This window comes from Manis javanica, chromosome 6, assembly GCF_040802235.1.
Source record: "Manis javanica isolate MJ-LG chromosome 6, MJ_LKY, whole genome shotgun sequence".
Taxonomy (NCBI): domain Eukaryota; kingdom Metazoa; phylum Chordata; class Mammalia; order Pholidota; family Manidae; genus Manis; species Manis javanica.
The window spans coordinates 110333885-110360564 of NC_133161.1; the positions used below are offsets into that span (position 1 = coordinate 110333885).

Consider the following 26680-nt stretch of genomic DNA (forward strand, 5'->3'; position numbering starts at 1 on the left):
GGAATGCTTTTCAAATTAAAATAATTCATTTACCTCCCCCATCCAGGTGGAGTGTAAGAAAAAAGGTCCTACAGACTTTTAACCAGATGTATTTAGGCTATTTTGTATCAACCTGAAAGATGAATTGTTCATCCTTTCAATAAATACTGATGGTCTAGTCTGTGCAAAGGTGCTGTCTTAGGTGCAGGAGGTACAACACTGGGGCAGGGAGGATCCCTACCTCCTTGGACTTTGCAGCCTGATAAAAGCCAGAGTAGACAGAGACAGGGGAGGCCCAAGGACAGACTACAGAGCCAGGACATCAAAAACAAAATGGAAAAGTCAGTGTTTTGGAGCAATGAATCAGTCCTTCAGAACACGTAGTCACTGCTTTTGCTTGAGATATTGTCGTTTCACAAAACACACTTCTCCAAAGCAGGCATGAATGTTTTCGTTATCCACCCTGTTCTCTGCCCCAGCATGGCAGGTGATTGGGCAATCATTATAATCCAACTGCATCTGATGCTAGTTTGACCCAGACTATTTAACTGTGTAGAGTTTGGGGTTCCATATGTGAGGCAAAGTTACAAAACTCTTAAAAAATAGGATATATGAGGAAAGACTAAAGTAATAAGAGGGAGGTTGCTGGTGATAAAAATAATAGCCTTCAGGACCTTCAAAGTGTGACTGATGTTAGGCCAAGAAAGTTTTCTCAGATTTGAATTTAAAAGTGTTTGAAATAGACAAAAAAATATATTTAAAACAAAAAGGAAAAATTGCAATCATGATTAGTAGTAGTGTTATCTCCACACTGCAATAAAAGGAACACAAACAGAACAACATGCAACATTGGGCCTGGGAACACAGACCAGCCTAGAGACCAAGACTCAAATTTAAGTTTAGTTTCTAAACTATTTTCAAGTTGAATATGTTCAAGTTTGGATGTCAAGAGAAAGAAATAAAGGTCCCCTGAGGCCATGCAGAGGAAGAGCTGTAGACACAGACTGACTAATGTTCTGCTTCCTGCTTTTTATTTGACTTGCTATAAGAATTGCCACCCAATGGCCAGCATACATGGGCTTTGAAAAGATCTGTAATTTCTTTCTCTTCGTGATTCTGTGCGCTGCTGTATAGAGCAAGAAAAACAAAACTAGAGATGGTTTTCCTGATTCCCACAGCCACAACCTGCCCTTGCCAATGAAAGCCCCAGCCCCTGAAAGTCAGACATAACCCATCAGTCGATGTTCATTTTCTACTGTGTGTCAGGGCAAGGTGCTTTCTCGTAAGGGTGACCTGGGTGAGAAGCTGGGATAAGGGATATACCCAAACCTGGGGACCCAACAGGAGCTAATGCGGATCACATGCTCACCCCCAGGGCCTGATCTGAACATCTTCATAGAACTTGTAAGTATTTCTCTTATAGAAAATAAGAGAATTTTGCTTCTCTTTTCTTTCCCATTCTTGTCAGTTCAAGTTTTTTCGTGTGTCCTAATAACCATATATTTCATTTTCCACCCATCCAGACTCCTCGCTTCTCCCCACTCGGTCTTGGGAGAACACATAGATGTTATTGGTCACAAAGCAACTCTCCATGCTTGCCAGAGTCACAAATCCACTTTCGGATGGGTTCACAGCAATGTTGTCATAGTCACAAGACATGTCATCGGGAATGGCTTCTCTTGAACACACTCGGAATGAAATGTTCTGCAGGTCTGGCCGGGTCTCAGCCAGATCAGCCTCGCTTTGTTTCCGTATGACCTTATAGACCTCTAGGTCCGGGCTGTTTCCTTGGTGAGGAGAGGGCCAGATGGCATGCTGCCCCTTTGTGCTGGGGCCTGGCTGCTCCCATTTCCTAGGAGGAAGGAAAACCAGGGCTGAGTATTTTAGACAAGGGGATCAAGTTACCTCTATGCCTCCTGTGCAGACAGAAGGAAGTCATCCTTGTAGTCACTATGCTGTACTTCTCACCCACCTACACTTATAGGTCAGGGCTTGGGGTGGGGTGGGGTAACAAAACAGGAAACTGTTATGTTCACTGTGATGGTGTATTTATCACTCCCTGCTGCCAGAGCACAAAACAGAGGTGGTCATACTGGGATCCCCAGATCCCCCAGAGGCCCATGGATAGAGCTGGATGGGGAAAAATATCACATTTTTAGAAACTTGTCTCTAAGAGAAATCTAGCTTGTCTTCCAATTTGTGTAGAATAAGTAATATCTTTGACTTGGTCACCAATAGAAATTAGTATTTTCATATTACATCACTGTTATTATAGATGCCTTATAATAGTTTGCTTTCATCTCTATTTCAAAATTATGATCATTATACCCACCACTAAATAATGGAACATTAATAAAGAAGCACATGCATTACTGTATCACCTCTTCAGTTTTGGAAATATTTGGTAAGCTGCGTATCAGCATAATTGCTTCCCTTACAATCCAGTGTATTCTGGGAAGAGGTCTATAAGTTTCATCAGACAGCTACAGGGATTTGTGGCACAAAAAGGGTTAAAACTTCCTGAGATGGACTCCTGCTTCAAAGTCATAATTCCCAAATCCTGGTGAGGTGCTAAATAGGTAGAGAAAGAGAGGGAAATCAGGAATGATTTGTAGCTTTTGAAATGGATTCAATTTTTAGATTAAAAGGAATTAACTAATAAAAATGGTCAAAGTAAGAGCTATCATTTTTGAGTGCTTACATATGCTTGTTCTGCATGTATTAATTGCTTTTATTTTCCTCCTAATAATCCTATAAGGAAGTTATTATTAAATGAAGTAGGGTCTATACTGGAATCTTACTAATTCATCTTAAATTGCTCATCTAAGATCTAAGTCAAATTTTAAATCAGACATTAGTTTTCCTGCTGTGAAATGGGCATACCGGCCCTCTTCTATGCTTATCACATTGATGGGGAATAAATGGTAACTGAGAAGAGCTCTGGGTACCTAAAAAATGTTGGCACTTCATGGGCAAACAGAGATGCTCTAGGCTACTTAGTGTAGTTATTTTGTGGCAACCTACAATTGTGTATTCAAGTAAAGGAAAAGTCAGTTTAAAGGATTTGGTTATTTCATTTTGAACAATATGATTTAGTTTCAGATGTTTGCCAGAATGCTTTAAAACAGTCATTTTTCATGTGGCTCATTATTCATTCCTTCACTTACCCAACAAAAAATTTTTGTTGTGAGAAAGTACATTTGTGAGTGCACTTTGCTGAATGATATGTGGATACACGGGAAGTGAATAACACAGATTCATCCCTCAAGTCATTTAAAATCTTCCACACAGAAAAATTAAAGAATGTTTAAGACAACTCTCTTAATTCCAGCTAAGCACAAATGCTTAGTACTTCTGAATACTCTGAGTCCATCAGAGATATTACTTTCAAATCTGCCATGATGATTCTCTTGGAAAGGTCATGGTTTTTAATGAGTAAACAGGGCAATGTTGAAATGTTAGAGTTCAGAACTTACAAAGATTTACATGATGAAGGTTTTACTTGCCTCCTTCTACAGACCCAAACCCAACATACAACTGTGGTGACCACGAGGAGGAGGAGAAGGGGAATGCTGGGGATTAGGATGTAGGTAAGTTTCAAGGCAGCTTCTGAAAAGAAAAATGCACATTATTAGCATTATGTGCTCCAAAACAGGCTTAAAAAAGCATAATCAGCACAGAGTATTCCAAGGAGCACATTCCTAGAAGGAGATAGATATACTGTTACTCAGTTAGGAAAGTCCCCTAGTTTTAATAAATGAGGATTTTCTACCTGTCCTATTACCCTAACCACTAGAGAAAAGAAGTTTAGATTTTGTGGTCTCTCGTAAAATATCAGAAGGGCACTTCTGTTAACTAAAATTTTTTTTCAGAGGGAAGAGATTCTCTCTTTTCTTGTTCTTCCTCTCCCTTAATAAAGCAGAGGCTGCTGGATGGCACGATGTCTTGATTCTAAGGACAGAAGTAGTGGTCTCAAGGTGGGATCGGAGAGAGGGAGCGAAATGAAGCAAGCTGGAAATCTCAGTGTTTATTACCAAGAAAGACAAGGTTTCAGGAATCCCATGCATCAGACTGTACACCCTTCCCAACATTTCTAAAGCTGATTGGATCCAGCAGGGCCATGAGCAGGGATTGCGGGTCTACTGTCCTGCCCTGTCTTCTCCTCTACAACTTAGGACCTGAGGAATCAAGGATTAGGGACTGACCCCTTTCCTGTTCTCACTGGTCCAAGGTTTCCAACCAGGCAGAGGGTGTTGCTTGTCTTTCTGTTAGGTTGCAAACCTGATGACCACAACAAACAAACAACCAAAAAAGAAAAAACCTACTCTGACCACCACCAGAATAATAATGACCAATAAAAATGCCACCCACCTCTGTGTAGTACTTTGTACTTTTTTCAAATCACTTTCGTGTATTATTTTTGTTGTATAATAATTTGACTGGTCTTTGTCCCTGGTTTATGGGACATAGGTTCTAAATCTTTGGAATTTCTCAGGAGTGACTTTTTGTTTTAATTTTTTATTAAGGTATCATTGATACACACTCTTATGAGGTTTCACATGAAAAAACAATGTGGTTACTACATTTAACCATATTATCAAGTTCCCACCCATACCCCGATGTAGTCACTGTCCATCAGTGCAGCAAGTTGCCACAGATCCACTATGTGCCTTCTCTGTGCTACACTGTTCTCCCCGCAATGCCCCCCACCATGTGTACTAAACATAATACCCCTCAATCCCCTTCTCCCTCCCCCCCTGCCCACCTTCCCCCACCCCTCCCCTTTGGTAACCACTAGTTCATTCTTGGAGTCTCTGAGTCTGCTGCCATTTTGTTCCTTCAGTTTTGCTTCATTGTTATACTCCACAAATGAGAGAAATCATTTGGCATTTGTCTTTCTCCACCTGTCTTATTTCACTGAGCATAATGTCCTCCAGCTCCATCCATGTTGTTGCAAATGGTTGGATTTGCTTGTTTCTTATGACCAAATAGTATTCCATTGTGTATATGTACCACATCTTCTTTATCCATTCATCTACTGATGAACACTTAGGTTGCTTCCATATTTTGGCTATTGTAAAAAGTGCTGCCATAAACAGAGGGATGCATATGTCTTTTTGAATCGCAGAGGTTGTATTCTTTGGGTAAATTCCAAAGAGTGGAATTCCAGGGTCAAATGGCATTTCTATTTTCAGTTTTTTGAGGAACCTCCATACTACTTTCCACAATGGTTAAACTAGTTAGTTTACATTCCCACCAGCAGTGTAGGAGGGTTCTCCTTTTTCTGCATCCTCACCAGCATTTGTTGTTCTTAGCCTTTTCAATGCTGGCCATCCTCACTGGTGTGAGGTGATATCTCATTGTGGTTTGAATTTGCACTTCCATGATGATTAGTGATGTGGGGCATCTTCTCATGTGTCTGTTGGCCATCTGAATTTCTTCTTTGAAGAACTGTCTCTTCATATCCTCTGCCCATTTGTTAATCGGGTTATTTGCTTTTTGGGTGTTGAGGCATGTAAGTTCTTTATTTATTTTGGATGTTAACCCCTTGTCAGATATATTATTTACAAATATATTCTCCCATACTGTAGGATGCCTTTTTGTTCTGTTGACAGTGTCCTTTGCTGTACAGAAACTTTTTAGTTTGATGTAGTCCCATGAGTTCATTTTTGCTTTTGTTTCCTTTGCTTGAGGAGATGCGTTCAGGAAGAAGTTGTTCATGCTTATATTCAGGAGATGTTTGCCTATGTTGTCTTCTAAGAGTTTTATGGCTTCATGACTTTCATTCAAGTCTTTGATCCATTTCGAGTTTACTTTTGTGTATGGGGTTAAACAATAATCCAGTTTCATTCTCTTGCATGTAGCTGTCCAGTTTTGCCAACACCAGCTGTTGAAGAGGCTGTCATTTCCCCACTGTATATCCATGGCTCCTTTATCATATATTAATTGACCATATATGGTTGGGTTTATATCAGGACTCTCTAGTCTGTCCCACTGGTCTATGGGTCTGTTCTTGTGCTAGTACCAAACTGTCTTGATTACTGTGGCTTTGTAGTAGAGCTTGAAGTTGGGGAGCATAATTCCCCCTGCTTTATTCTTCCTTCTCAGGATTGCTTTGGCTATTCGAGGTCTTTTGTGGTTCCATAGGAATTTTAGGATGATTTTCTTTAGTTCGTTGAAGAATGCCGCTGGTATTTTGACAGGAATTGCATTGAATTTATAGATTGCTTTAGGCAGGATGGCCATTTTGACAACATTAATTCTTCCTATCCATGAGCATGGGATGTGTTTCCATTTATTGGTATCTTCTTTAATTTCTCTCATGAGTGTCTTGTAGTTTTCGGAGTATAGGTCTTTCACCTCCTTGTTTAGGTTTATTCCTAGGTACTTTATTATTTTGATGCAATTGTGAATGGAATTGTTTTCCTGATTTCTCTGTCTGCTACTTCATTGTTACTGTATAGGAATGCCACAGATTTTTGTGTATTAATTTTGTGTCCTGCAACTTTGCTGAATTCAGATATTAGATCTAGTAGTTTGGGAGTGGATTCTTTAAGGTTTTTTATGTACAATATCATATCATCTGCAAACAGGGAGAGTTTAACTTCTTCCTTACCAATCTGGATGCATTTTATTTCTTTGTGTTGTCTGATTGCCATGGGTAGGACCTCCAGTACTATGTTGAAGAGAAGTGGGGAAAGTGGACATCCTTGTGTTTTTCCAATCTTAAAGGAAAGGATTTCAGCCTCTCACTGCTAAGTATGATGTTGGCTGTACATTTGTCATATATGGCCTTTATTACATTGAGGTACTTGCCCTCTATACCCATTTTGTTGAGAGTTTTTATCATGAATGGATGTTGAATTTTGTCAAATGCTTTTTCAGCATCTATGGAGACAATCATGTGGTTTTTGTCCTTCTTTTCACTGATGTGGTGGATGATGTTGATGGATTTTCAAATGTTGTACCATCCTTGCATCCCTGGAATAAATCCTACTTGATCATGATGGATGATCTTTTTGATGTATTTTTGAATTTGGTTTGCTAATATTTTGTTGAGTATTTTTGCATCTATGTTCATCAGGGATATTGGTCTGTATTTTCTTTTTTTTGTAGTGTCTCTCCCTGGTTTTTGTATTAGAGTGACACAGAATGAGTTTGGGAGTATTTCCTCTTCTTCTACTCTTTAGAAAACTTTAAGGAGGATGGGTTTTAGGTCTTCACTAAATGTTTGATAAAATTCAGCGGTGAAGCCATCTGGTCCAGGGATTTTGTTCTTTGGTAGTTTTTTAATTACCAGTTTGATTTCATTGCTGGTAATTGGTCTGTTCAGATTTTCTGTCTCTTCCTTGGTCAGCCTTGGAAGGTTGTATTTTTCTAGAAAGTTGTCCATTTCTTCTAGGTTATCCAGTTTGTTACCACATAAATTTCATAGTATTCTCTAATAATTCTTTGTATTTCTGTGGTGTCCATAGTGATTTTTCCTTTCTCATTTCTGATTCTGTTTATGTGTGTAGACTCTCTTTTTCTCTTGATAAGTCTGCCTAGGGGTTTATCTATTTTGTTTATTTTCTTGAAGAACCAGCTCTTGCTTTCATTGATTCTTTCTATTGTTTTTTTCTTCTCGATTTTATTTATTTCTGCTCTAATCTTTATTATGTTCCTCCTTCTACTGACTTTGGGCCTCATTTGTTGTTCTTCTTCTAGTTTCATTAATTTTGAGTTTAGACAGCTTATATGGTATTGTTCTTCTTTCCTGAGGTAGGCCTGTATTGCAATATACTTTCCTCTTAGCATGGCCTTGGCTGAGTCCCACAGATTTTGCAGTGTTGAATTATTATTGTTATTTGTCTCCATATATTGCTTGATCTCTGTTTTTATTTGTTCATTGATCCACTGGTTATTGAGGAGCATGTTGTGAAGCCTCCATACATTTGTGGGATTTTTCATTTTCTTTGCATAATTTATTTCTAGTTTTATACCTTTGTGGTCTGAGAAACTGGTTGGTACAATTTCAATCTTTTTGAATTTACCAAGGCTCTTTTTGTGGCCTAGTATATGATCTATTCTTGAAAATGTTCCATGTGCACTTGAGAAAAATGAGTATTCTGCTGCTTTTGGGTGTAGAGTTCTGTAGATGTCTGTTAGGTCCATCTGTTCTAATGTGTTGTTCAGTGCCTCTGTGTCCTTACTTATTTCCTGTCTGGTTGATCTCTCCTTCAGAGTGAGTGGAATGTTGAAGTCTCCTAGAATGAATTCATTGCATTCTATTTCCCCTTTTAATTCTGTTAGTATTTGTTTCACACACATCGGTGCTCCTGTGTTGGGAGCATAGATATTTATAATGGTTATATCTTCTTGTTGGATTGACACCTTGATCATTATGTAATGTCCTTCTTTGTCTCTTTGACTTTCTTTGAAGCCTATTTTGTCTGATACAAGTACTGCAACTCCTGCTTTTTTCTGTCTATTCATTGCATGAAATGTCCATCCCTTCACTTTTACTGTATGTATGTCTTTGGGTTTAAAGTGAGTCTCTTGTAGGCAGCATATAGATGGGTCTTGTTTTTTTATCCATTCAGTGACTCTATGTCTTTTGATTGATGCATTCAGTCCATTTACATTTAGTGTGATTACTGATAGTTATGTACTTATTGCCATTGCAGACTTTAGATTTGTGGTTACCAAAGGTTCAAGGTTAACTTCTTTACTATCTAAGAGTCTAATTTAACTCACTTAATATGCTATTACAAACACAATCTAAGGGTTCTTTTCTTTTTCTCCTCTTTTTTCTTCCTCCTCCAGTCTTTATATATTCAGTATTATATTCTGTACTCTTTGTCTATCCCTTGATTGACTTTGGGGATAGTTAATTTATTTTTGCATTTGCTTAGTAATTAGCTGTTCTACTTTCTTTACTCTGGTTTTATGTCCTCTGGTGACAGCTATTAAACCTTAGGAACACTTCCATCTACAGTTGTCCCTCCAAAATAGACTGTAGGGATGGTTTGTGGGAGGTAAATTCTCTCAGCTTTTGCTTATCTTGAAATTGTTTAATCCTTCCTTCAAATTTAAATGATAATCTTGCCAGATAAAGTAATCTTGGTTCCAGGCCCTCCTGCTTAATTGCATTAAATACATCATGCCACTCCCTTCTGGCCTGTAAGGTTTCTGCTGAGAAGGCAGGAGTGACTTTCTTATTCATGAGACCCTCAGTTGGTACCAGAGTTTAGGCTGATGAGATGTCTCAGGAAAGGGACCTAGAGATGGAGCTCAGTTATACAAACAATGATCAAGTCACTCATGCCTAGGTAATGAAACCTCAATAAAATCTCTGTGTAACAAGGCTCAGTGGAGCTTTCTGGTTGGTGAACACACTGACTTGCCAGGCGAGTGGTGCATCTGACTCCACAGGGCAAGGACATGGAAGGTCTCCATATCTAACCCTATGTGTTTCTCCATTTGGCTGCTCCTGGGTCCTTTGTAATAAAATGTAGTCATAAGTATAGTGTTTTCCTGAGTTCTGTGATTGTTCTAGTGAATTATCATACCTGCGGGGGTTGTGGGCACCCCCTGAATTTGTAGCCAGTTAATCAGAAGTGCAGGTGGCTTGGGGACCCTCCTTCAGCTTGTGGCTGAGGTCTGTCATGAGGGCGGTCTTGTTGCCAACTGAGCCCTTAACCTGTGGGGTCTGTGTTAACGCAGAGTGTCTAGTGTCAGAATTGAATTGCAATATTGCAATATCCTATTTCATTTTATGGACACAATAATGCTCTCAGGTAAGTGAGAAAAATATTATTACTTCCATTATGCAAATGATCAAACTGAAGATAATGAACTGGTTTTTAAAAATTGCCCAGTGACAAAAACCCAGATCTCCCTCTTGAAACTCCAGGTGAGAGTTGAGGTTGAAAGTCCATTAGCACTATAATTTATCACCCCATTTTTAAAATATTTTACGATTTAACTCTTAAAATGTTTTTGCCCATTTCCTCTATTTGTTTCACAAGTGAACGTTAACCATGCTGTCATTCACTACAGCCTGGGTCTTTCTCCCACTTCTCGACATCCATTTTCCTTAGGATCTCCCACCCCCACCGAGCCATGACTTCTGGGTGGCTCCCAAGGCTCTGCTTTCACACTAGTTTTTCACCTCCTGTCTGGTCTAATCTCTCCCATTGTCTCAAGATAGCTCCATTTGCATACTTCTCTGATAAAATCTAACACTTAACACAGTTTCCGAAAAGTCACAAATGCCCTGCTAGTTCCACTTTTAAGTGGCTATGGGAAAGAACAAAAACAGAATGTAACCACAGTTGACTTGTGATTGGGAGTGTTCCATTATCTGCTTTTCCCTGGACACATCTGTCCATACCTTTGTTTGCTTTAAATGTTTCTTTGTCATCTTCTTTCTCTGTGTCTTCTGGAAGTATGGGTATTGCTGGCTCTGTTTTTACCCCTGGAGAGAGACACATGGACCTGAGACCCTGGGGAAAAGCAGCATAATCCAGATATTCTCTGAGGTCCTACCAGGTTCAAGGTGGGAGGCCAAAAAGCAATAGCAATCTGACCAGTGCCATGTATAAACATAGAAAAGCAAAGAGTTTAATTTGTTTGTCTAGAGGTTCAATTGTTTTCATTTTTCTGGTGAGACTCTTATTGCCAAGAATCATGCACTGAAATGACCAGCAAGTAGCTGGCACTGAGGCCTATAAAATGCTGAAGAGCCAAGGGGAAGGGCCAATGACTCACTTCTTGGACCAGAATTTATCACTTTGGCTTCTTGTCTCATTAGATGAATTATTCCTTTCATATTGTCAATGATGACAAGTAATATCCCAAACTGAATTTGCAGTTGTTGCTTTTCAGCTTTGAGAGAAGTAAGCATTGTTAGAGAGTGAGATTAATGAACTACTTGTCAAGGCCAGATATGGCATATACCTGTCCAAATGGTCTAGGTTAACATCAATGGTCTCTCTGTTGAATAATCTGGTCTACCGAACATGATTCTAGGCTTATGAAGAGGGGCTGTGAAACAGCCCAAATTAACCCAAATCTCAAATAACAGGCTTACCTCCAGGCCTTTTAGGAGCTGTTGGTTTCTCTAGCAGAAACAAAAATGAAAATGATTACTAAATTTGTACCATCTGAATTAAATTGGCCAGAACATAGCATCCATTTATTTGCTCATTCAGTCATCCAATAAACTGCATTCAGTGTTACTAGATACCAGAAACTGGGTTAGTAAATCAGAAGAGTCACTTCTGCACAAAAATTAGCCCTCCCCCAGCAGCTGCTTATGAAATTAGAAAGTCGAGAATTCAATCACATAACTTGGGAGCAGACTCATTACCACTGGAATATTTGCAAATGAAATTGTTCTTCACGTTGCATCGGTCGTCATTCCACTGGAACATGTAGGGGCCACCAGTGCCAGCAGGTGCAGACGGCTGATAGTACATAACCACACAGACCTCACTGCCACAGGAAGGCTCATCCATGTACCAGTTCCTGTAAGAAAGGGGACAAGAATGGAATCAACTGGAGAAGAATGCCCAAAGATTTCAAAGCCTTTGTTTTCCCATCAGCTTCTATTGAGCCATGAACTTAAGATTCTGCTTCAGAACATGATACAGAGAGAGGAACAGAAGTACTGCCAGTAAGTAGATCTGCATGCTTTCTAATATGGACATCACAATCAATCATCTGACATTTGCCATGACCTCTATGCAGGGAGGAATATACTACCATATGATGTCTGCAAAGTACCATGAGAAAAAGCAGCTAGCCCAGCCAGTTTTTATCTTCTTAGTTCTTTCTTGCTTTTTGCTATGTTTTGTTCTTCTTTTCTAGAAATCAGATGCACTGAGAAGAGGTATGGTTTATCTCATCCAGATCTTGCCCTGAATGCATCTCCCTGTGCTTTTCAACAGTCATTGCTGCTTTCCTAGCCCTGGAATTAGATGGGATTCAAGCATAAGAGCAAGCCTTCAGAAATGCAGAGGCTGTCAAAGAAGGTGAGTGAGTGAGAACAAAAGCAGTAGTCTTTTTTCAGTTTTTCAGTTGTTTCCACTTCATCAGGCTAATGAACCCCTCTGTCAATTTCTGCTGCTAGATTTCTTGTCTTTGTCTCCCTAGTTTTTCGAAAAGATGAATTAGCAGCCTCAGCAGTACTTGGAATTATATGGTGCTGCCACCCAGTTGGATATATGGGTGCCAGGTTAAGGACTTGGATTCCAGAGTCTGAACGCTGTGAGCACCCACTCCATGTATTAACTTGGGGCTGGCATTTGTAGTCTGCTGGTTACACATCTAAGCTCTTTCCTTCTGAGGCTCAAGTACTGCCCTGATGTTCAGGTTGTCTAGCTGGGCCCTGCTGCTCTGCCTAGCTCTTGTCAGAGCCCCTCATTGTCAGAGCCCCTCATTATGAGATAGCTATGAGACAGGGCTCCTCACAGGACTGTGGAATGGCTCTGCTTGATTGCTGTGTTGCTGTCTACCAAAATGAAAATCCTTTGTGCATCCACTGGATAATTGCTGAGCTTGCAACACTGCTTGGATGCTATGCTGGGACAGCTGGAGGCCCTGACTGGGGCTGGGCTCTGTACCTCATTAGTAACCTCCAGGCCATTTTCCAAACATTGGTGGACCACCTGCCTTGACTTGCCTTGTTTTCCTCCCACACTGGCTTCATGTTATTTAATTTCACAGATGATGGAATAGATGGAATATTAGGCCTGGCACCTAGTTTCTGGACCCAAGTCAGATTTTAGACTCAGAACTCCTGACAGAAGGACAGGCCAGGTTCCCAGGAGGAAGCACCCTGCAACACCATTACAGGTTTACATGGGAATAAGGTCTCCTGTTTTGTCCCACAGACACCTATGACCATTTACTAAAGTATACACTGGGGAAAGGGGAATATCCAAGTATTACAAGTACCATTGGATATGGGGTACAAGTTGATATTGATACCCAAAGACTTGAAGTATCATCAATGCTACTTATTAGAGTGGGAGCATATTGAGGCCAAGTGTTAAGTGGACTTCTGGCCTAGGATCAGCTCACAGTGTAACTCATCCAATGGTCATTCCCTAGTCCCCGGAATAGACATATTTGGCAGTTGGTATAGTCCCACATTGGTTCCTTTGCCTGTGGGGTAAGACCTGTAATAGTGGAGAAGGCCAAGTGGAAGCTTCTGAAACTTCAGTCTTCCCCACCTTCTTCAAAACAGTAAATAAGAATCAATACCTTATCCATGGGAAGATAACAGAAATCAGTACCACCCTTAAAGATTTAGAGAACACATCATATACCCTATCATATCTCTATTTAATTCATCAATCTGGCTTCTGCAAAAACCAGGCAGTTCCTGGTGGATGATACTAGAGCATAAACTCAACCAAGTAGAAGCCTCAGTTATAGCTGCTGTGCTATAAATGGTATCTTTGCTCAATAAATCAGGTTAACATGTCCTTGGGTACCTTGTATATAGATCTGGTGAACACGTTCTTTTCCATTTGTATCAGAAAGAGAATCAGAAATAGTTTGCATTCACTTGGAATGAACAACCACATATATTTATGGTCTTGCTTCAGAAATACATTAATTTTCCAACCTTCTGTCATAATCTTGTGTAAAGAGACCTGGATTGCATTGACATCTTGGAGAAAATGACACTGGTCTACTATATTGCTGACATCATGCTAACTGAACCAGATGATCAAGAAGTAGGTAATACTTTGGAGGCCTTAGTAAAAGTCATGTACTTTACAGGGTTAGAGATAAACCCTGTGAAGTTTCAGGAGCCTTCTACTTCATGAAGATGTGTAGGTGTCTAGTGATCTAGGAAATGCCAGACATCCCTTTCAAGTTAAAGGACAAACTATTTCATTTTGCAGTAATTTGAAACATTCTACAATAATTTGAAGAAGGAAGAACAGCAATTTGTAGTCTTCCTTGGCTTCTAGAGGCAGCATGTCTTACAACTGGGAATATCGCTCTGGCCCATATACCAGCTGACACAAAAGACAGCCAGTTTTGGCTGAGGTACAGGGTAGAAATGGATTCTGAAGCAGGTCTAGGCTGTGGTGCAAGAAGACTTGCACTGGGCCATACAAACCAGCAGAACCTGTTATTAGAAATATCAGTGGTGGGAAAAATGCCTATAAAATTTGTGACAAGCCCAAGGTGCTCAAGATAGCAGTGTGAGGAAGGTGGTGGAAATCTTCTCCCAAAACCATATATATTTTGAAAATATAGCAAATACAACTATTCCTAAAAGAGAGACCAGAAGATACAGTACAATGGCCAGGCTACATCTACATCTCTGAGAACTCAGCATCCCTTGCAAAGGGTAAGATGCAAAGCTGTGACCTGGCGGGACCCAAGCAATCCCCCTACCCCAGCTCACTGGAAGGAGGAAAAGAATCATAGTGGGGAGGGAGTAGAAGCACAGGACTGCTAAATAACCAGCCCTAGTAATCTGCACCAGGAGCACAGACACACATTGCATGGTGTACTGGATATTTGAGAAACAGAAAAGTAAAATCTGAAATGGAGACTGTGAGTGGGTCCCCACAGATGGCTCCCCTGGGACAAATTAAAAGAGGGTGCTTTTTAAAAGTCTTAAAGGGACATGTGTATAACAGGTGGACAAAATCTTTCTGGTACACTCAGCCCAGCAGGCTGGGAATCTTAAGGAACTTAAGGCGCCCTAACCTCCTGGGGGGGCAACACAGCTCCGAAGCCTCTCATGGCGATAAGCAGCCTGCCATTCATTACCCCCACTAGCACTGCAACCAAAGTGGCAGACCTGCCATTGCTGTGGAACATTCGGGGAGCAGCCCTGCCCACAGCAACCACACAGAGTCTTCTCCCAGTGTGCAGCTAACAGGGCCAGACCCAGAGGCTGCCACCAGCATGCAACTGCCCAGCACAGACTGAGGAAGCCAGCACAAAGACCAGCAAGCACAAAGGGACCCCATTCTCACAGAACACACGCTGCGCACCTGTGAACCCCAGCAGGGTTTAGGCTATCTCAAGGGCTGTCTTGCCCATGGAAGCTCGGAATTAACCCAGAGACTGCTCCCTGTGTGTGGGTAACTGGCACAGGCAGTGGATAAGGGCAAGGTGACCAATAAGCAGGGAGCGACTTTGTTCTCCCAGCTGACACATGCGCCAATTGCCGGGGAAGACTTCTATCACCATGAAAAGGCAGAAGAATCTGCTGCAGTCCAAAATCACTCAAACAATGCCAGAGAGAGGGCCTGGTGAGATATATATAACCAATCTTCCTGAAAAAGAATTCAAAATAAAAGTCATAACCATGCAGATGGAGCTGCAGAGAAATATGCAAGAGCTAAGGAATGAAGTCCAGAGGGAGATAACAGAAATGAAACAATCTCTGTAAGGCCTTAAGAACAGACTGGATGAGGTGCAAGAGACTGTTAATGGAATAGAAATCAGAGAATAGGAACACAAAGAAGCTGAGGCAGAGAAAGATAAAAGGATCTCCAGGAATGAAAGAATATCAAGAGAACTGTGTGACCAATCCAAACAGAACAATACTCACATAATAGTGGTACCAGATGAAGAAGAGAGAGAAAAAGGGATAGAAAATATCTTTGAAGAAATAATTGCTGAAAAATTCCTCAAGCTGGAGAAGGAAATACTCCCTCAGACCACAGGAACCCACAGATCTCCCAACAGAAGAGACCCAAGGAGGAAAACACCAAGACATATAATAATTAAAATGGCAAAGATCAAGGACAAGGACAGGGAATTAAAAGCAGACAGAGAGAGAAAAAAGTTCACTTACAAAGGAAAACACATCAGCCTATCATCAGATTTCTTAACAGAAACCTTATTGGCTAAAAGAGAATGGCATGATATATTCAATGCAATGAAACAGAAGGGCCTCAAACCAAAAATACTTTATCCATCAAGATTATCATTTAAATTTGAAGGAAGGACTAAACAATTTCCAGATAAGCAAAAGTTGAGGGAATTTGCCTCCCACAAACCACCTCTACAGGGTATTTTAAAGGGGCTGCTCTAGATGGAAGTACCCTAAGACTGAATAGATGTCACCAGAGAAAATAAAATCACAGCAAAGAAAGCAGACCAACCAAATACTAACTAAAGGCAAAAAATAAAATCAGCTTTCCACAAAAGGGTCAAGGGAAACACAAAAGAGTACATAAAAAAAACACCTAACATATAAAGAGTGGAGGAGGAAGAATAAGAAGGGAGAGAAATAAGGAATCATCAGACTGTGTTTATAATAGCGTAATAAGTGAGTTGAAGTTAGACGGTTAGATAGTAAAGAAGCTACCCTCGAACCTTTGGTAACCACGAATCCAAACCCCACAATGGCAATAAGTACGTATCTATTGATAACCACCCTAAATGTAAATGAACTGAATGCACTAATCAAAAGACACAGAGTAATAGAATGGATAAAAAAGCAGGACCCATATCTATGCTGCTTACAAGTGACTCACCTCAAACCCAAAGACATGCACAGACTAAAAGTGAAAGGATGGGAAAAGATATTTCATGCAGACAATAGGGAGAAAAAAAGCACATGTTGCAGTACTTGTATCAGAGAAAATAGACTTCAAAACAAAAAAAGTAACAAGAGATAAAGAAGGACATAATGATAAAGGGGTCAGTCCAACAAGAGGATATAACCATTATAAATATCTATGCACCCAACACAGAAGCACTGACATATGTGAAACAAATACAAACAGAATTAAAGGAGGAAATAGAATGCAATGCATTCCTTTTAGGAGACTTCAGCACACCACTCACTCCAAAGGCAGATCAACCAGACAGAAAAGAAGTAAGGACACAGATGCACTGAACAACACATTAGAACAGATCGACCAAACAGACATCCACAGAACTCTACACCCAAAAGCAGCAGGATACACATTCTTCTCAAGTGCACACAGAACATTTTCCAGAATAGACCACATACTAGGCCACAAAAAAAGCCTCAGTAGTGCTTGCTTTGGCAGCACATATACTAAAATTAGAATGATACAGAGAAGACTACCATGGCCCCTGCGCAAGGATGACATGCAAATTCATGAAGCATTCCATATTTTAGAATACTCCCAAACTCATTCTACAAGTCTAACATCACTCTAATACCAAAACCAGGCAAAGACACCACAAAAAAAGAAAATTACAGACCAATATTCCTGATGAACATAGATGCAAAAATACTCAACAAAACATTAGCAAACTGAATTCAAAAATACATCAAGAGGATCATACACCATGGCCAAGTGGAATTCATCCCAGGGATGCAAGGAAGGTACAACATTAAAAAATCTATCAACATCATCCACCACATCAACAAAAAGAAGGACAAAAACCACATGATAATCTCCATAGATGCTGAGAAAGCATTCGACCAAATTCAAAATTCATTCATGATGAAAACTCCCAACAAAGTGGGTATAGAGGGCAAGTACCTCAACATATATGACAAACCTACAGCCAACATCATATTTAACAGTGAGAAGCTGAAAGCTTTTCACCTAAGATCTGGAACAAGACAAGGATGTCCACTCTCTCCAGTTTTGTTCAACATAGTACTGAAGGTCCTAGCCACAGCAATCAGACAAAACAAAGAAATAAAAGGCATCCAGATTGGTAAGGAAGAAGTAAAACTGTCTCTGTTTGCAGATGACATGATTTTGTACATAAAAAACCCTAAAGAATCCACTCCAAAACTATTAAAACTAATATCTGAATTCAGCAAAGTTTCAAGATACAAAATTAATACATAGAAATCTGTTGCATTCCTATACACTAATGATGAACTAGCAGAAAGAGAAATCAGGAAAACAATTCCATTCACAGTTGCATCAAAAAGAATAAAATACTTTTATTAGGAATTTAAATTAGGAATAAACCTAACCAAGGAAGTGAAAGCACTATACTCTGAAAACTACAAGACACTCTTAAGAGAAATTAAGGAGGACACTAATAAATGGAAATTCATCCCATGCTCTTGACTAGGAAGAATTAATAATGTCAGAATGGCCATCATGCCTAAAGTAATCTACAGATTCAAGGCAATTGCTATCAAAGTAACAGCAGCACTCTTCAACGAACTAGAGCAAATAATTCTAAAGTTCATATGGAACCACAAAAGACCCCAAGTAGCCAAAGCAATGCTGAGGAGGAAGAATAAAGCAGGGGGGAACCTTGCTTCCCATCTTTAAGCTCTACTACAAAGCCATAGTAATCAAGACAATTTGATACTGGCACAAGAACACACCCACAGACCAGTAGAACAGAATAGAGAGTGCAGATATTAACCCAAGCATATATGGTCAATTAATATATGATAAAGGGGCCATGGATATACTATGGGGAAATGACAGCCTCTTCAACAACTGGTGTTGGCAAAACTGGATAGCTACATGTAAGAGAATGAAATGGGATCATTGTTTAACCCTATACACAAAAGTAAACTCAAAATGGATCAAAGACCTGAATATAATTCATGAAACCATAAAACTCTTAGAAAAAAATATAGGCAAAAATCTCTTGGACATAAACATGAGCAACTTCTTCATGAACATATCTCCCCAGGCAAGGGAAACAAAAGCAAAACTGACAAATGGGACTATATCAAGCTGAAAAGCTTCTGTACAGCAAAGGACACCATCAATAGAACAAAAAGGCATCCTACAGTATGGGAGAATATATTCATAAATGACATATCTGATAAAGGGTTAACATCCAAATAATATAAAGAGGTCATGCACCTCAACAAACAAAAAGCAAGTAATCCAATTAGAAAAACCATAAAACTTTTAGAAAAAAACAGAGGAGCTGAACAGACACTTCTCCAAAGAAGAAATTCAGATGGCCAACAGGCACATGAAAAGATGCTCCACATTGCTAATCATTAGAAAAATGCAAATTGAAACCACAATAAGATATCACCTCACACCAGTTAGGATGTCCAACATCCAAAGGACAAACAACAACAAATGTTGGTGAGGTTGTGGAGAAAGGGGAACCCTCCTACGCTGCTGGTGGGAATGTTAATTAGTTCAACCATTGTGGAAAGCAGTATGGAGGTCCCTCAAAAAACTCAAAATAGAAATACCATTTGACCCAGGAATCCCATTGACCTTAGGAATTTACCCTAAGAATGCAGCAGCCCAGTTTGAAAAAGGTGTATGCACCCCTATGTTTATCACAGCATTATTTACAATAGCCAAGAAATGGAAGCAACCTAAGTGTCCATCAGTAGATGAATGGATAAAGAAGATGTGGTACATATACACAATGGAATATTATTCAGCCATAAGAAGAAAACAAATCCTACCATTTGCAACAACATGGATGGAGCTACAGGGTATTATGCTCAGTGAAATAAGCCAGGTGGAGAAAGACAAGTACCAAATGATTTCACTCATATGTGGTATATAAAAAAAAGAATAAACTGAAGGAACAAAGCAGCAGCAGATGCAAAGAACCCAAAGAATGGACTAACAGTTAAGAAAGGGAGAGAGACCAGGAGGGTTGGTTGGAAGGGAGGGATAAGGGGGAAAAGGAGGCATTGTGATTAGCACACATGATGTAGTGGGGAGGCCATGGTGAGGGCAGTGCAACACAGAGAAGACAAGTAGTGATTCTATGGCATCTTACTATGCTGATGGACAGTGACTGTAATGGGGTGTTGGGTGGGGACTTGATAATGGGGGAGTCTAGTAACTGTGAAGTTGCTCATGTAGTTGTACATTAATGATACCAAAATAAAAATTAAATTAAATTAACCAAAAAAAAAAGAATTTGTGACAAGCCCTAATGAGAGAGTCACAGTAGAGATTTCTAGGATACTTTAGCAAGGCCATGACATTTGTAGCTCTGAAATAATCATCTTTGCAGAACATCTCCTGGTTTGTTACTAGGCATGGAGCACCAAGAGACCATGCCATTCAACTTGTCCATCATGAGTAAGGTAACTGTCAGACATACCTAGTCACAGGCTGGACAGGCCTGGAATTAGTCCATTATAAAACAGAAGAGGTATATCCAGGATCAAAAGGCACCGTATAAACAGGTAGAACAGACTGCTGTGGCACCTACATCTGTCGTAGCAGAGCCTGTCCCTCAGCTGACACCATGGCAGCATAAGGGAATCCTATGACTAGCTGACAGAGGCAGTCTGGGTCTCGTTCATGGATAGGTCAGCCAAATGGACAATAGTGGCACCAAGCCACACTCAGAGGTGGCCTTGAAAGATCAGGTGGCACTGGGGCATCCCCCCAATGGCCAGAGCTTAGTTGGTGCTCCAAGTTAACTATGCTGTATGGAAAGAGAAGTTACTGGGGGTTAGCATATATAGGGACTCTGGTAAGGCAAAGAGCTTGGCCAGTGAGTGGATCAGGAGTCCAAAAGGAGACAGAGTGGGAGCCTGGGGACAAGGGGCTCTTGGATAGAGTGGTGTGAATAGATATATGTGAATAGGCATAAATTTGTATGAGAATCTATCATATATGTTAAAGCCCACCAAACCATTCTGCATGGAAGAAGCACTAAACAATCAGGGAGACAAAATAACCCACCCAGTTGATGTCAGCCAGCCTATTTTCAGCCACCCCAGTGCTAGTGCAGTAGAACACTCCAGGGTAGCCATGGTGGCAAGATGGAGGCTATGGAAGAGCTCAACGGTATCTGTTCCCACTCACCAAGGTGATCTAGTAACTGCCAAGCATCGAACTTGCCAGCAATAGAGACCAAAGCTGAGTCCCTGGAAGAGCACCAAGTCTAGGAGACATTGATTCACTTTAATAAGAACAGACATACAATCTGGGTATGGATAGTCAGTACCACTACCCAAAGGCTCACACAGTATTTGATCTACCAGCACGGGATCCCAAATAATGTATCAGAACAAGGGACCTGCTTTATAACAAAGGAGGTATGGGAGTAGGCACCTGGCCCGGGGATTTACTAATCACATCACAACTTGCACCATCCTGGAGCTGCCAACCTGACAGAGCGTTGGAAGAGCTTGTTGAAAACAAAGATGAAGCACTAGCTTAGAGGCAATATTTTGTGAAATGGGGCATCACCCTCCAAGATGCAGTGCATAATTTGAATCCATGACTTCTGTTTGGTCCTGTGTCCCCACAAGTAAGAATATATGGGTTTGGGAGCCAAGAGATGGTGCAGAAGTAGCTTTGCTTACCATCACTGATGGCAACTGACTTGAGGAATTTACACTTGTCTCTGCAACATTGGGTTCTGCAGATTTAGAGGTCCTGGTACACAAAGGGGGAATACTTCCACCAGAAGAAACAGAAGGAGTCTTACTAAAATGAACTATGAGCCATGACTGCCACTTGGGCATGCTGGGATCCTTGTGTCCAGGCACCAGCCAGCAAGAAGAGAAACCATTATCTTCACAGGAAGTAAGTGACCTCAGTCATGAGGAGGAGGTAGCTCTCCTACAGACACGGAGAAATGTGTTTGGCACCCAGCTTATTTACATGGGTACCTACTGGTGCTCAAGTGCCCTGTTTTGAAGGTAAACGGATAATTGTAATTATTCCAGCCTAAGAAGAGCAAGGTGAGGGGGCCTCACACTCCTCAGGGAGGGTCCGGACATTGCCACTTATGCTCCCTGAGCAGAGGGCGAAGGGAATCTTGAGGGAATGGCAGAGGAGGGAGGTCAGGATCAGCTGTGGCCCCAGGAGCAGCTGCAGCGGTGCGGAGTGTAGTTCACCCTACTAACCTTCCTTTTTCAAGTCTCTCCCAGGAAGAGAGGCCCATGAGAACCCTGGAGGAGCTACTCCTGGAACTTAGATGAAATGGATCTGAGTAGTAACAAGTGGACTTTTATGGACACTGATGCTATTGTAAATGTAACAGGTGAAAAAGATGTATTTTAATCTTCATTCTTTTGATTGGTAATAAGTTAAAATTTTTCTTCCATATGATTGTTTACCAGTTAGGTTTTCTGTTATGTGAACTGCCTGCTCAGGTCTTTTGCCTCTTTTTCTTTTGGGGCTTCACTGACTAATATAAATTCTTTATCGTGAAAAGTTAGTAACTCTGTTAAATTTATCACAACATTTTTCCATTTTATGTCTGCCTTTTAATTTTGGTATTTTTTGATGTTTGACATGTCAGTGCATTTCCTAGGGGGGATGGTGGCAATGCCATCATGCCAGGGTGGGGTGTGAAGTACTAGGTCTTGATGTTGTGGATTCACCAGGGTCCTCCAGTCTGCAGGCTTCCATAAGGCCCATCTTGGCCAACCCAGAGAATTAGATCCTGGCTCTGATTTTTTGCCCATCACCACAATTCCCTGTGGTTTGGAGTCCTGTGTTGAATTTTAGCCCCACAGACATTCAATCTCTCACTGGGGTTCTAATGCAAATGGCCAGACAGCCAGAACCCTTGACTTCCAGCACTGCATGCCATTGAAACCATGCCACTGGGCCACATCCACCCGAACAGAGCTCTTTGGGTACTAGTTGGGCCCAGATCAAAGCTGGTGCACCACCTTTGCCAGATTGCTTAGGGCGGTGGCTGTTCCGGTGCTGCTCTCCCCCCGGGGCGTTGACTGGCTGCTCTCCTCCCCACTGATTGGGCATCATGGATTAGTCATCTTCACTCTTCTGACTGATAATGAGTTTGAACTTTGCTTCCAAATGGTATTTTTTAGTTATGTCAAGTGGGTTAGCTGCTGCGGGTTCCCCAACTTACCTGAAGGTTGAAGGGCTGCCATCTGTCCAAGCATAAAGGTCCTGGCAGGCGGTGCTATTGCTTTGTTTCTCTTCCTGCCTTCTAAGCCCAATCCAAAAGTCGCCATCTGATGCCAGGAGGTTTTCAATGAACTTTTCTATCAGTCTCTGCTCATCTTCAGACTCAATGCTGACTAGCTGGCCCCCGGCCCTCCTGCAGGCTGCTCTGGCTTCCTCAAAGTCCAGTCTTCGAGAAGTATCGTGGAAGTAAATGACTTGATAACAAGGCCTCTGTGTCTCTCCCCGGCAGACTGGCTGTCCTAGAGAAAAAAGAAGCCAATCTATTTTAGTGCCCCCCAGTTTATACCAGGGCAGGGATGGGACGAGGCACCTCAGTGTAGCTGTCCCTGTGCAGGAATTCTGATCACTCATCAGTGGGCTGTTATGTCATTTAGATCCTCAGACCAAAGTAAACATGCCTTCCAGTGTGGAGATGCAGTGATTTAAACCTGGGTGCCTATTTCGCCCATCTCATCACTCCTTTCCCCTTTGGCAACCACCAGTCAGCTCTCTGTGTTTATGAGGCTGTTTCTGTTTGTTTTGTTGGTTTGTTCATTTGTTTTTTAGACATGTTTGTTTTTAGTACACTAAGATTTATGCATTTTATTGTTGTGTACCTCAGTTAAAAAGCAAAACAAAACTGGTGCTTATGTTGTGCAGGGTCTCAATGTTTTGTTTGTTCCATTACAGTTTCTTGCAAAATAGGCATTTTTTACTATTCTTTAAAAGAGAGGTAGATGAAGATTTGTGGTTTCACTTAAAGGCCCACAAATGACACTGTGATGCCATTAGGGAGTTGCAGGGGGCAGTGTGTTTTAAAATGAGTTATCTCTGGTGGCTCCTTCAGGTAAGAGAGCTGTTCTGAAGTCAGCGTGGGCTCCTCTGCCCTGGAACCCTGTGCATATGTAGCAAGACTGAGAATTCACCTCATCTGTGCTATAAGCAGAAGCTAAAAGCATTAGATCCATGGTTTTTTTTGCTACTGGTCTTGCCTAAAGACAACAGTTAAGGTTTACGAAACTATTACTATGTTGCATAAATATGCTAAGGGCTTTTACATTTACATAAATACTTTACCTCATTAAACTCTCATAGTAATAATCTCCTCATGTAGATATTGTTTACATCCCATTTTACAGATGAGAAAAGTGAAGCTCAGAGAAATTTAGTAATTTGGCTAAAGTCACATAGCATTGCCTGAGTCAGAACCCAGGTCTAATTATGAAGGTAAGTCTGTAACTACTGAACTATGCTGCCCACTCCCCATATTAGTCCGGGTTCAGGTTTCCCTGGGAGCCCGTGTAATGTACCTTATCTGACTGACACCAGAAGGCTGAAGACTATGTCAGACAAATGGATGGGATTCTACTGAGAAATGAATAACAAATTGTTCACTAGTACATACCACCCAACTTGCCTGAACCCTTGCTGTACTTGATCTTTGTTCAATCAACATGTATCGTGTGTCCTCTCTGTAGCTAGCACTGTGCTAAGTGTGGGGAATACAAAAACAAGTGTTAGTTCCTAGCCCACAGGAGGACACAGCATCTGTTTTTGGACCTAAACGTACAAGTAAAAACCAAATCTCAACAAGGGGAGTCCGTTGCAATGAAAGAGCCAAATCGTGGGCAGTAAGTATGAATTTCTGCCACAGAGAGAGGGGTGAAGAATTTTGACTTGGGAACATCTAACCAGCCTTCATGGAATGTTGTCATTTCTGAACTTGTTTTGCAGCTGTGCAGGGAACCAGATAGCATTCATTATTCCCAATACTGTCCAGAATTCAGGGCAAAGGGCACAGACAGTTAATTACATTTTCAGTGCCAGATGGTACAGAGCACAGATAATACAGAAAGCTCCTGTGAATCCTCATTTCTATTTCTTCTTTCATCACTTTTGTAAAGAAATTTTCAATAAGCAATGAGTTATAAAAGTTTTGCATCTTCTCTTTCTCTGTCATTCTGCTATTGCTAAAAAAGAGAAACTCTAACAGGGCTGGTCCATCAGCAAATTAGGAGGCTGCAAAAGTGGAGATTCTCAATAAGGAGGTGTTCCAGAGAGACTGAGGACCACTGGTCAGAGGGATTTTGGCTGGAATGCTGCCTGGGGAGAAAGCTGGGCTAGCTGAGCTTTTAAGAGTCCCTAAATGGTAGCTCCAAATGACGCAGCAGGGGAGAAATGAGTACCAGGAACCCCCAACCTGGCTGCCAGTGTTACATAAGCTGGAGCTGAATTTAATGACAGTCCCCACTTTTCCACCATAGGATTATCAAAGGAAAACAGAACACCTTAAACAAGTTTCCTGCATGGTCAAGCCTGGCCACCCAACAAAGTCAGCGAGTGTCAGAGACAGAGCTGGAGGGCGGACGAGGCTACATCTGGTTCCCCTGCCTTGAGCAAGTGTCTTCCTCTTCTCATTTTCAGGAAAAGGAAGGTCAGGAGGGCCTGCTCTTCCCCACGACCTAGACAGAGCCCATGCAGACCTAATCCAAGCAGTTTAACATCTCACACAGCCTGCCCTCTGCGGCGTGGCGCCCCACCTCATCCGGAAACCAACTTTATAGATTCTTTGAATCAGCTTCGCGATCACGGATGACGGAGTGGAGGTTTTCATTCACTTCCCCAACCTTTGGCCAATCTGTCCCCGCTTGCGAAAGGGGCACGTACATCCCCCCAACCCGCCCACCCCCCAACCACCAACATGCAGAACAAACGTAAGAGGCAAGAAGCCAAAGCACTGTACCTCCTCTGAGGTCCAGGTCCAAGGCTGCAGTGACACGACAGGGGGAAGGAAGCACAAAGAGTGATTCCCTAGTCAGGCGGGGCTTGTCGCGGGCTAGTAACTAGGCTTCGTTCTCGAGCTCTAAGCGCTCTCATTCCAGGGCTGGATCCAGCCATCCTCCCCCAAGACGAGACCAGGAAGAATTGGCCAGGTTCGCAACGCACGGCCGATTCAGAATCCCTACTGCACCGCCACCTCTGGGGCAGAACACTTCAGTGGGCAGCACAACGGAGTTGGTGAGACCGCTCTGAGTGGGGTTTCCCGGACTACTGCTTGGCTCCTGTTGTTTGCAGATTGCCGCTGTCCCACCTAGCCTACGTCCTCCGAACTCCTGTAACCCTGACTGCACTTCCAGAGTTCCAGGACCTGCAGAGAACCGGCGCCGGTTTCCGGCGCGGGGCGAGGGTAGGGAGCGGGAGGATTGAGCCATTCGTGGGGCAGGGGCCACGCGGAGGGCCGCTGAAGAGGCAGGGTGGTCCTGAGGACCGTCAGCAGCGGCTGGGGTGCAGTGGGTGCAGCGGGTGCAGCGGCGGAGCCTAACGGGGAACCGGCCCCCGCCCCAGAGCGCGCACTCACCGCTCCGCAGGCGTCCGGTGGCGCGACGGGGCCCCACGAGCAGCCACACCAGCAGCGCGGCGCGCAGCACGGCTCGCGGCTGCATGGCCAGGCTTGGGCGGGCAAACCGGCACCAGGGTGCACAAGTGCAAGGGTCGCAGCACCATCTCCTGAGGACCGACGAATTTGGCACCCTGAGGAAGCGTCGAAGGCTCAGAGTCAGCCCGTCGCCCCTCCACCCACCGGGACGTCACTGATGGGAGGGCAGCCCTTAGCTGGTCCGCCCCCCAGTGGCCTCCTACAGTGTGCCTGGCGTCAGACACCAGGTCCGCCTGAGGGTAGTGAGAAGTGAGGAGTCAGCTCCCGGCCCCACTCCAAGCTTCCCAGGGAGATCCTGCACTTGCCAAGGGGGCAGAACCGAGGAAAATCCCAATCTGGCATCTGAAATCTGAGAAGAGAGCACTGTGGCTAAAAACAGGATTGAATCTCGCCCACACCTCTTGGGCAAAGCCAAACTCACCCTAGGTTCTGCAGTGTCGCCAGTGGGAGAGGCGAGTCACTGGGACTACTG

The 26680-nt window shown here is 42.2% G+C and overlaps 1 protein-coding gene and 1 non-coding gene across 6 annotated transcripts; one reads left to right on the forward strand and one right to left on the reverse strand.

The window, feature by feature from the left end:
• Positions 1 to 988: 988 nt before the first annotated feature.
• Positions 989 to 26478, reverse strand: LAYN (layilin). Of its 5 annotated transcripts, none has more exons than XM_017649957.3 (7): positions 26131 to 26468; positions 22735 to 23032; positions 11333 to 11490; positions 11054 to 11083; positions 10355 to 10438; positions 3486 to 3588; positions 989 to 1831 (listed from the first exon to the last, which is right to left on the reverse strand). In XM_017649957.3, the coding sequence occupies exons 1-7, from the start codon at positions 26213 to 26215 to the stop codon at positions 1468 to 1470; spliced, it is 1122 nt and encodes a 373-aa protein (XP_017505446.1). In that variant the 5' UTR covers positions 26216 to 26468; the 3' UTR covers positions 989 to 1467. The 5 variants fall into 5 exon arrangements, with proteins under 5 accessions (XP_017505446.1, XP_017505445.1, XP_073095360.1 ...); XM_017649956.3 differs by having other exon boundaries at positions 3456 to 3588; positions 26131 to 26463; XM_073239259.1 differs by lacking the exon at positions 10355 to 10438 and having other exon boundaries at positions 26131 to 26478.
• LOC118973971 (U6 spliceosomal RNA) lies at positions 16991 to 17097 on the forward strand. The gene has a single exon (XR_005063534.1). It is a non-coding gene; the product is annotated as a U6 spliceosomal RNA (small nuclear RNA).
• Positions 26479 to 26680: the final 202 nt, after the last annotated feature.